We start from the raw sequence: 10811 nt of genomic DNA, 5'->3' as shown, positions 1-10811 counted from the left end.
AAGAGACCCTAAAAATTTGTCTTATAATATTGAAACAGCTATGCATATCTTTATTCTAAGTTATAGATTTAAATCTTTTATAGTTGTTGAGGTTGCTGGGGTGTCAAAACGTCTAAATCGCACCAAAAATTAAGCGCCACCACTCGCTTGTAACCACCACATGCATGTAGAACACGTTATACCGTGATGCTTATGTCAGACGTGTGGGGTTGTTTTGTTCTAGCTGGTTTAGTAATTGCTTCAGCCGGAAGTACTGACTAGGGTGGCGACCTCGCATAAATTTGCGTGCGATAGCAGCCACAAGGCTAATAACGACTTCCTAAAACGGTAGTGAGGCTCTGAGGCTCGGATGAGACCGTTTCATGACCATCGGGAGTGATAAGAGCTCAATAATGGTGCTGCGATGAAGGAATTCTGTTACGCCTTGAAAGAAGGCTCTCTGCAAATCAGGTGCAAAGGCGACGATGCGAACGTATTTTTTCCGTGGGAGGGGTTCTAAGGGCTCTGGAGTGGCCACAGCGCATGACCTATACAGAATTGTAGGAAATATCGATGTGTGCATGGAGTATGAGTTGTTTAAAGTTAATGTACCCCTCATATCTTGCGGCACGGGGGGTGTTGCGCCACCCAGAGACGGACATTAGCTAAGCTAACCTTTTCTGTGAAAGAGTCTTCTGATAAAACCAAGCTACGCGCTGTATCTTAGCGAGAAACTTGGCTTGCGATGATCACATAGGCTGTAGTAAGGTTTTGCTTCTTGGTTCAACATGTGACTTAGCCTTTTGCTTTGATTGTCAAACTCGATTGGTTTCTGTGTTTCCTCAAGAAGGCGGACGGCGTAGACTATGGTAGAGGTATGAGAGAGGGGGGCGTGGTATATTGATCGCAGGAAAACTTGGAGCGCAAGGACTCGGTGATGGGAAAGACTCGCACAAATGAATAGACTCATCTCATCCCCCACCAATACCAAACAGCTTTTGCCTCCTCTTCCGATAAAACCTGTCCAGCATCTTCCTTCGCTCCTCCTGCGTCATACTTTCAACCGCCAGCGCAAAGTCCACCGGACTATCACACCCCGCAAACCTCGCAATCTCGCAAAATTGCCTGATCCTGACCTTCTCTGGCGGTTTGTACTTATAGCTGACCTTCAGCTCCTGAACATCCGAGTCCATGTCACTATTTTCAATCTCTTCTTCTCCGTCCTCGTTTATTGCCTGGCTTTGCGATACTTGAAACACCTTTCTCGACCCTAGCTCGATGTCATTTGCCAGCTCTCGTGCTTTGCGGCTCAACTTTGCTTCGACTTTACTTTGGCCGATGACCTCCGAATTCTCGTGGGTGTACTCGACGCCTGCGCGGGCTAAGATGGCTTTGACGGGGTCAGGACCGTGCTTGGATCTCTTGCTCTTTCGGCCCCTTGTCTCGCCACCACTGATGAAGGCCTGCGCGAATTTCTTGATTTGACTGTTCGACTTAGCGGAAGCATCATCGTCGTCTTCTTTGAAAACTGCATCACTGAAGACGCTACTCTCGTCATCGTCATCCTCGTCGTCACTGTTGGGCTCTAGATCGACTCCAACGACACTAACCCCGGCCTTGACTTCTGCAAGATTCGTCTTGTTAACGATGTCTCGGAGGACGTATCCGTCGTTTTGGAAAGCAAATAGGTTCTTCAGTCCGAATATTTCTCCTTTCTTGCCTTTCTCGCCATCTACCCCGCGGAAGTATCTTCGCTCTACACTAGCTGTGTATCCGATGTTGGCTTGCTGCTGCTTGTAGATCTGCCGAGCATATACGATTTCCTCGATCGTGCCCGCCGACACAAGCCGGAAGACCTCAACGTCTCGTGTCTGGCCAATGCGGTATGCGCGGTCCTGCGCCTGTAGGTCGTAGGAAGGGTTCCAATTGGGATCCATGACAACGACCTTGTTTGCCGAGGTGATGTTTAGACCAACACCACCGGCACGAGTGCTAATAAGAAAGACAAAGCGGCTTGGATCGGCGTTGAAGTCTGCGACTGCTTTGGCCCGGTCATCGTAGCTCATGCTGCCGTCTAGGTAGGAGAAATTGTACTGCGTTCCGTCGATGTCAAATAGGGCTTTGAGCATTCGGAGTAGGCGAACAGAGTGCGAGAAAACAAGGACTTTGTCTCCGTTTGAATGCCAGAATTCCAGTAACTTCTTCAGGATCTTCCACTTGCCGCAAAAGGCGCGACGGGAATAATTCAATAAGCTGTCCTTGTTGCGATAGAGCTCCTTCCACTCCTCAGGCATAGCAATTTGAAGGATATCGAGGTCTTTGGACTGTTTTTCTGGGGGATCTGTACCGGACGGTAGTAACTGGGCAAGATGATTTGCGATTTTCTGGAGAACTATCATGGCGGGAAAGGCGAGGTTCTTCCAGGGCCCATGACCGGGAACGTCTATATAGCAACACCAACCGCGCTTCTTGCCGCTATCGCAATCGCACATGTCAGATGAACGACTGATGTACTCCACGATCTCACTGTTGACGAAATTCTCATAGGCCGTTGCCTGCATATCGGTAAGTGGACAGAAGACCACTCTGTCGCTCTTTTTGGGAAGCTGGTCCGCTATGAGTGTCTTCATCCGGCGAAGGAACACATTCGGTAGGACGTCCTTGACGAGCTTCTCTGCGGTTCTCCGTGCTTTGGCAAGTTGATCGTTCGTCGCATCATGTGCCTGACCAACCTTCAGTGGATCACTGATTTCGTACTTCCACTCAGTACGTGTGCGGAACTGCCCGGGATTAGACCAATTGAGGAGAGTCCAGAGTTCCTCATACTTGTTCTGAATAGCAGTTCCAGTGAGGCCGATGCGACAAAGTGCGTTGACTTCGTTCATTGCCTTGGTAACGCCGGAGCTGCCAGATTTGATAGTATGGCACTCATCTGCTATAACGCAGTCCCAGTCGATAGTGTTTATGGAACTACAGTTGATCCGGTATGTTGAGTAGGTGGTGATCATGATCTCCAGCCTTCCCCTGCTCGCGGCCTGCAGAGCAGCTTCTCGGTCGCTTGGTTGTCCATGATAGACGTCGACCTGCCACCAGCCCCATTTGTCCAGCTCGTCTTGCCAGTTTTGCATGAGACTTCCCAGACAAACAATCAAAATCCTGGGATACCATCGGTCGTCGTTCATACGGCGAACCCTCCGCATCCTCTTCTTATCGCGCTCATCTGCCGTCTTGCCAAATGCAGCTGTGAGAAAAGCAATGACTTGAATCGTTTTGCCCAAACCCATGTCATCGCCCAAAACAGCCCCTCGCTGGCGGACAAAGGCTTCGTGGAGAAACTCCGCGCCTACGACCTGGTAGTCCCGCAGCCAGCGAGCAATCGGCGCTGGTATGATGCCACCTGTGCGATCCATGAGGATGTCTTCATTTACTCTCTGGGGTTTGATATCTTTCATCTGAGGCTTCTTCTGCAAGCGACTTTCGTCATCCTCAGAAAACTCAACATCCTCATAATCCGGCGCAAATCTAAACGCAGCACCCCAGTTCTTCGCCTGCGTTCTATCAAATTTTGTTTTCCGGCGCTTGACATACTCGGGTGCATCGTTCGGAAGTTCGTCTTCAGAGGACGGCGCTGAGTCCGAACCCATTCCAAACTCCTTTCTCTTCTTGCGATCATCGGGAGTCTCATCTTTCATGGGTCTCCTCGGTTTTCGCCCAACGATAGCCGTCTTGTTGGATGTCCGTTTTGAGACTGCTGCTTTAGCTTTACGCGTGTCAGCTGCGACTTTCTTCCGCTGGACGGTTTTACGGTTCTTGAAGGCGTTGTAGGCAGCCTCAGGGTCCTCGCTTTCAGAAGCCTCGGATGCAGACTCTGCCACTTTGGCTTTAACCTTTCCTTTCCCTTTAGTCCTGCTTACGGTACGCTTTGTAGGAAGGGCCTCATCATCGTCGGACCATTCTACCCTCATCCTTTTCGGCGATTTTTGTGATGTGTCTGACGTTGCTTCATCCCTTGATCTGTCGTCTTCTACGTCTTCAGCGGTATCTGAGCCTGCGTCCGCGGATGCATGCTGACTCTGCGTCTGCGTGACATGATCGATATACTGTGACAGACTTAACTGAGCTCTGCTTGTCTTGATGATGTCTAGGTCATCGCTGTCAGAGCTACCGGCGTGGCTGTCCTTGTCAGTCGCCATCTCTGCGTACTTAGCACCTTTGTGTGAGGTGTTCCAGAAAGGTGCCCTAAATAGGTCGCCATCAAAGTCAATTCTAAAATTGTCAAGGGGCGACATCATCCACGATTCACTTTCAGGTTGGCCACGGCCGCGGTCGCAGCGGTGGTGGATGGAAGAAATGGAGGAATGGGACTGATTCACGACACGACATCACGAAGTCACGCGCAGGTGGGGCTAGAACTCGGCGGCGGCCTTCCATCTGCATCCGTGCCGGATTATTTTGTTACCCTCACATTTCTCCTACTCACATTTCAATCGCTTTTCTTCTGTCGCCCACCTCGATCATCCTCAAACACCACTCTTTCTGCCCTATTTATATCAAGGGCCGCGAGCCGCTAGAATAGCGCTGCACTCGTGCGACCTCAGGCTTAAAAAAGGCCTTCCGTTCTTTCAACACTTGACAGCTACAACCTCCCTTCTCCTCACTACAATACCACAACAACGACCCTTCACCTACTCGAGCTTTCCGCACACCTCTAGAAATGCCCCTTGATACGTCGACCTATGCGCTAGCGCTTCTCCGCCTCGATGGCCGTCGTTGGAATGAGCTGCGCCGCATTCGCGCGCAAACATCCACACAGGCTGCTGCCGACGGATCCAGCTATCTGGAGATGGGAAATACCCAAGTGATATGCACTGTGATAGGTCCTGCCGAGGGACGAAATACAGGCGCGGGGAGAAGTGGTGGTAGAGAAGGCGAGGCGAACCTGGAGGTTGAGATTGGGTTTGCGGGCTTCAGCGGCGTTGACAGGAAACGGAGGGGCAAAGGAGACAAGTAAGTGGTGGCATGAGCTCTTCCCATCGCTCACCTCCATTGCTAACCAATTCTCACGCGTAGACGTACAGCAGAAATGGCTCATACCCTCTCTACGGCCTTCTCCTCGCTCATACTCATGCACCTTTACCCCCACAGCACCATCTCCATCCATATTAACATCCTCTCACAAGACGGCTCCATCCTCGCTGCTTGCATCAACGCTGCGACCCTCGCACTTGTCGATGCGGGCGTCCCCATGACAGACTATCTCGTTGCCTGCACGGCCGCTTCATCGCCCACTACTTCTGCATCTGCTGGCGGTGATGAGGTCTCAGACCCGCTGCTTGACTTGAATGCAATGGAGGAGCAGGAGCTACCCTTCCTGACGCTGGCCACTGTAGGAGGTGGTGAGAAGATTACTGTCCTAGTGATGGAGACACGGGTGAGGGTGGAGCGGATTGAAGGAATGCTTGCAGTAGGGATCGAAGGGTGCAAGCGGGTGAAGAATATCCTGGATGGCGTTGTCCGGGGCGTTGGACGCTGACAGCTTCGAGCCTGTGAGGCGCTTTCCCTACCACGATCAAACATTGCTGGTGCCATCTGAGGTGTCTCGATATCACTTCCGGGATCTGAGCGACGTGTAAGTGAATCGTTTTGACACGCCTGGCACCTGCTGACGCACCTTAGACGGCGCCAGGCAATGTCAGTGCGTCTTCTTGACTGCATTTGTGTACACTTTCCTGGTGTCGTCTGGGGTGCCTCGATACCGTTTCTGGAATCTGCGCGCGATGTAAGTCAATCGTGTTGACATGCCTGATACCTCTGACGGCGTCAGGAAGGTGTGCACAGACCTCTGCCTCTCCTCTGCGTGCGGAGTCAAGTGCTGTCTGTTCACGGATGCCAGGAGACCATACATTCCGTACGTTAGAGTATCAGATTGCTCTCTTGTCAGTGTTGCATGAAGTCCTCCAGCAGGTCTAGAAGTTTTCGGGTAAGACGTAATGTTCCTCGCGCTGTACATTGGAGCACCTGTAATCTACTCCGTATAGATTCCAATAGAACTTCAGCGCCGCATAGAGTCCTCCAATGTGCCCAAACATCTCACACACCATGTAAAGTCTCGCACCGTGTATTAGAGCGCACGTGAAACACCAGTTTAGACAGCCCTCATCTTCCTCGGCCCCGGTCGATGTCGAATCGAAGATGTGCGTTCCAGCGATTTGACAGCGTGGTGACCGCGTCTGAGTGCCCCCGTGGCCTCGAGCGCGATCTAAACACGACGTGAAGGACTCAAGGTTGTGAATTGGAATAACGTCCCCCCCCTGGGTGGCGCAATACCCCCCGTGCCGCAATGAATCTATTACTTAGGCATCTTACTCTCTCCCTCGCGATTCCATTAAGTTATAATCTATCTATCATTATTCTTTAGACATTACTCCCTACAACGATGACGATTATAGTGCCGACCATTCCTTTCAGAGCATCCGGAACTACATTAGCTTTGCGCCCCTACTGCACCACAACCATCTACAAAATTTCAAACTTCAGAGCATCAAATTGATAAGATACCTCTAAGCTTTAAGGCAATAGGTCCCTAGAAGCACACATTCCGGATTTATCCGTGCGAAGGGCCCCGCAAGCAAAAGGATTTAGCACGGTATTAGATTTCCATGGCGGTACAATAGATCTTATGTAAGCGAAACAGTTAGCCTTAGTTAACTAATTCCCTTGGCTCTCTATCAGCTGGCATCCTCTTTCCCCGCACTTACGCCTAGATAGTAGTACCACGGAGCCCGCAATTACTGCCTTGTCAGTCTTGTCTCTCTATTATTGTTTAGAGGAGTGAACTAACAAATCAGCACTCATCAACAAAATACTACAACTCACGATCCTGCAGTCATTAACCACGTGGGCATACACGAACCATGGCTCCGAACCAAGCCGACGCCGCGTCCCTTCCTTATACGCCTTCCACGACCTCCCGAGGCGTTAGTGACAGACTGGATAAGGAGGATAATACTCAATCATCGCTTAGCTCCTCAGTCCCGAGCCCTGGCTCGTCCTTCCTCATCCAATCCGTAGCGACAGGAAAGGTGATTACATTTCAGCAGGGGCGAGTTGTATTAGGTCCACTTGGCAGCCACATCATGACTCGCTGGCAGTGTGTTGAGAATAAAGGTTGGCTTGGATTTCAGGATCCTGCGTCGGGCATGTTCTTGGGGTACGATAAGAACGAGGAGCTTTGCTGCGCAGTCAGCCGGCAAAATTTGTGGGAGAACTTCTGCGTAGGACAGAGGCCAGAGGGAGGATATCTCCTGCTCATGATGCATTATAAGAATTGGTGCACGTTATTTTGGAACGACCTTCGTCCGGTCGGAATAAAGGTGGAGAACGGTTCGGAGAAGCTGGCGATGGTCGAAGACTGGCAGTCTGACGCGATTGCCTGGCAGTTTATTAGAGTTTAGCTTAGTACAGCTTAAGTAGGCGTATAGGTCTTTGCTACTGGGGCAGTGTTGTTAAAGTATAGGAGTTGCGCAAGTTATATCTTGATTTAATGCCTTTCCATCAGTCCAGGTCCGAAATTAGGTCCGAACAGCCATAAGGCTGACGTGTAACTAAATTATACCGTAATGATTATATAGGTCGTGCGGGGTCGTTTTGCCCTAGCCCGAATTAGTAATTGCTTCAGCCGGAAGTACCGACCAGGGTGGCGACCTTGCATGAATTTGCGTGCGACAGCAGCTACAAGGCTGATGACGACTTCCCAGTACGGTAGTAAGGCTCTCAGGCTCGGATGTGACCATTTCATGAGCATCAAGAGTGATAAGAGCTTGATAGTGGTGCTGTGGTGAAGGAATTCGGCTACGCCATGAAAGAAGGCTCTCCGTAGATCGGGCGCGAAGGCGACCATGCGAAGGTAATTTTTCTATGGGAGGGGTTCCATAGGCTGTAGAGTGGCCACAGCACATATATTATAAGAATTATGGGTTATATCGACGTATGCACAGAGTCTAAGTTGTTCAAGGTTGATGTACCCCTCATATATTGCGGCACGGTGGGTGTTGCGCCACGCAGAGACGGACATTAGTTTTATTTTGTCACCTGTTGCTACTGAAGTTGCTCGATTCTCCTATTTAAGACATGTGCTCAAGTGATTTGATAATGTGGTGCTAGCGTTTGAGGTGCCTTGTAGCCTCGAACGTAATACGACCATGATGTCTAGGATCTAACGTCGTGAATCAGAAGGGCGGTGGAGTTCCTAACCTATCGCGACTAAAATTGCTCGATCTTCCTATTCAGGACGTGCGTTCTAGTGCTCTGGTAGCGTGATGACATCGTTTGAGTAAGGATTGGGGACTGTGAATCAGAACAAGTGTGATTTTGTTGTGTGGCTACGAAGAGCTCAACCCTTGATTTCGAGGCGTGTGTAAATGCTTTCAATTTGCACGGTACTGGATTTTACATCGTGCCTGGAATTATCCCTCACAACTAGCTAACCCAGCTACTTTTAACCCCACGTTCCACCACCTCCCCTGCCCTGCCTCTTCTGTGCACTCAGCCTCCAATCATCCTCCCCAGCAAACCTGTTATGCAGCGGTTGGATCCTCTCCGCCTTCTTCCTCTTGCTGAGCCTATCCGTCGGCGCCACCTTGAAGAACGTCGGCGCCGCCTCGACAAGCCACTTCGGCTCGATCGCCGAGACACAATGCATATATTCCTTTGTCGTTTCGACCAAAGACTGGTAGATCACGTGCTCAGCCGCCTTACCAAACAGCGCAGAGGACGGGTGCAGTGCAACCGGAGTGCCTTCAACAAGCGTCTTGTAGCCCTCCTGAGGATCCTTGCGAGCTGAATTGCGGAAGAAGCCAGAGCAGAGAGCCTGGCGCACTTTGATGGTGTTGCGCCCGCACGAAACCATGCGGTGCTTATGGCGCTCCATGATGGTGACTAGCTGCTCTCTGACGTCCTTGACGCGGCGCATGTTGCGGGGCTGGACAAAGTTGTCTAGACACCACGGGGTGGAGAATTTCGACGTTTTCCAGGCGTTGTAGACATTCAGCAGTGTGAGATGATCACCGCTTGGGTCGTGGAACTTGGCTTTCTTTTGGTCCGCCTGGTTCTGCTTGTCCCGCGGTCTGTGGAAAACCGTCTGCGTTGCTGAAATCATTGCCACGATCGTGAGCATCTCATCAGAACAGTCCAGCGTTGTGGAATAGATTAGTGCCTTTGAGAGTGTCGGGTCCATGGGGAAGTCTGCCATTTGCCTACCCATCCGAGTCAATAAGCCTTCATCGTCTAGAGCTCCTAGGCTGTAAAGCTCTTCGAGTGCTGTAAGCATCGTGTTCGTTGGCGGCGGATCCATGAAATCAAAATGAAGTAAATCGTTGATGCCCATGGCCTTGAGCATGAGGATAGTATTCGACAGGTTCTGGCGCTGAATCTCGGGAATGGTGGTCGGCAGCATCTCGCTCTGAAACGCGGTCTCCGTGTACAGCCGAAAGCATTTGCCAGGCCCTGTTCTTCCAGCACGACCTGCGCGCTGTTTTGCATTCGCTTGCGAGATTGGTACAACTTGCAGTCTGTCCATTCCAAGTTTGGGGTCGTATGAAGACTGTTTTACGAATCCAGGATCTATAACGTAGTAGATCCCATCGATCGTGATAGAGGTTTCAGCGATGTTCGTGGCAATAACGATCTTGCGACTGCCCGGCGGCGCCGGCTCAAAGATTCGACTCGCAACCTCAGAGGGGAGAGCTCCGTAGATCGGTAGAATCATGAGCTCGGGCACACTAGGTCCAAGCCCCTTCATACGTTCATAAAGCACCTCACAGGCAGAGTCGATTTCTTCTTTACCAGTAAGAAAAAGAAGAATATCTCCCATCGGCTCCGATAGATGGATCTGCATTGCTGTCACCAGCGCAGAGTCGAGATAGTCGGATTCCGGTTCGCGACTGTACATCACTTCTACAGGATATGTTCGGCCTGGAATGGAGAAGATGGGTGCTGAATTGAAGTACTCCGAGAACTTGTCTGCATCGAGGGTGGCGCTTGTGACGATAAGCTTGAGATCAGGTCGCCTCTTCAATGTCTTCTTGAGAAGGCCAAAGAGCACATCAGTTGCGATTGTACGTTCGTGAGCTTCGTCGAGCATAATAACCGAGTACTTCTGTAAGAGGGGGTCCAATAAAATCTCGCGCTGCATGATACCGTCGGTCATGTATTTTATCTTCGTATCCGGGCCTGTGTTGTCTTCGAATCGGATTGTGTAGCCAACCTCATGTCCCATTCTGCAGCCTACTTCTTCCGAGACGCGCTGGGCGACGGACATGGCTGCCACACGCCGTGGCTGCGTACAACCAATCATTCCATCATTAGCAAAGCCAGCCTCTGCTAGGTACTGGGTTAGCTGGGTCGTTTTGCCCGAGCCGGTATCTCCAACGACAATGAGAAGCTGGTGTGCGCGCACGGCATCCAAAAGTTGGTTTCGGAACTTGAAGACCGGAAGGCTCTCACGCTGATCCTTGATGCTCATGTCAGTCCGTTTGCCAAGCTGTTGTTCTTTTCCTTGAGCAATTCGTTTCCATTCCGGCACAACTTCGCCGGCTTGGTTGTTTCTGGTATTGCGCAGATCAGACGCAAACTTCCTCTGGTCTGGAGCTACCATTGGATCCTGCCATTGACTACTGAGGTCGACCTGGGAGGCATCCTTTGCGGCCTTTTCCTGGGCTTCTTGTTGTCTTATCTCTCTGCGCTCTCGAGCCAAGGAGTCTCCGGCCATGGCAGCTCGATTAAGTGAGCCGTCTGGGGCTTTCACAACTCGGATTGGAGAGAGCTCTAGAGAC

At 51.0% G+C, this 10811-nt stretch overlaps 4 protein-coding genes across 4 annotated transcripts; 2 read left to right on the top strand and 2 right to left on the bottom strand.

The window, feature by feature from the left end:
* Positions 1 to 739: 739 nt before the first annotated feature.
* BDZ99DRAFT_445863 (uncharacterized protein) lies at positions 740 to 4172 on the bottom strand (the record flags this gene model as incomplete). Its single annotated transcript, XM_033717946.1, has 2 exons — positions 740 to 3853; positions 3899 to 4172. The coding sequence occupies 2 exons, from the start codon at positions 4170 to 4172 to the stop codon at positions 951 to 953; spliced, it is 3177 nt and encodes a 1058-aa protein (XP_033575381.1). The 3' UTR covers positions 740 to 950.
* Positions 4173 to 4444: 272 nt separating this feature from the next.
* On the top strand, positions 4445 to 5828 carry BDZ99DRAFT_464299 (ribosomal protein S5 domain 2-like protein). The gene is made up of 3 exons (XM_033720279.1): positions 4445 to 4986; positions 5050 to 5758; positions 5808 to 5828. The coding sequence occupies exons 1-2, from the start codon at positions 4694 to 4696 to the stop codon at positions 5510 to 5512; spliced, it is 756 nt and encodes a 251-aa protein (XP_033575380.1). The 5' UTR covers positions 4445 to 4693; the 3' UTR covers positions 5513 to 5758; positions 5808 to 5828.
* On the bottom strand, positions 5593 to 6109 carry BDZ99DRAFT_55203 (uncharacterized protein). The gene has a single exon (XM_033727040.1). It carries the CDS (start codon positions 5987 to 5989, stop codon positions 5672 to 5674), a length of 318 nt encoding a protein of 105 aa, XP_033575379.1. The 5' UTR covers positions 5990 to 6109; the 3' UTR covers positions 5593 to 5671.
* Positions 6110 to 6729: 620 nt separating this feature from the next.
* On the top strand, positions 6730 to 7585 carry BDZ99DRAFT_464298 (uncharacterized protein). The gene is made up of 2 exons (XM_033720278.1): positions 6730 to 6770; positions 6821 to 7585. Exon 2 carries the CDS (start codon positions 6894 to 6896, stop codon positions 7431 to 7433), a length of 540 nt encoding a protein of 179 aa, XP_033575378.1. The 5' UTR covers positions 6730 to 6770; positions 6821 to 6893; the 3' UTR covers positions 7434 to 7585.
* Positions 7586 to 10811: the final 3226 nt, after the last annotated feature.

The sequence above is a fragment of the Mytilinidion resinicola genome (genome assembly GCF_010093595.1).
Source record: "Mytilinidion resinicola strain CBS 304.34 unplaced genomic scaffold BDZ99scaffold_12, whole genome shotgun sequence".
NCBI classification, from domain to species: Eukaryota; Fungi; Ascomycota; class Dothideomycetes; order Mytilinidiales; family Mytilinidiaceae; genus Mytilinidion; species Mytilinidion resinicola.
The sequence above is the reverse complement of the archived record's forward strand: the minus strand, read 5'-3'. Positions and strand labels throughout refer to the sequence as shown.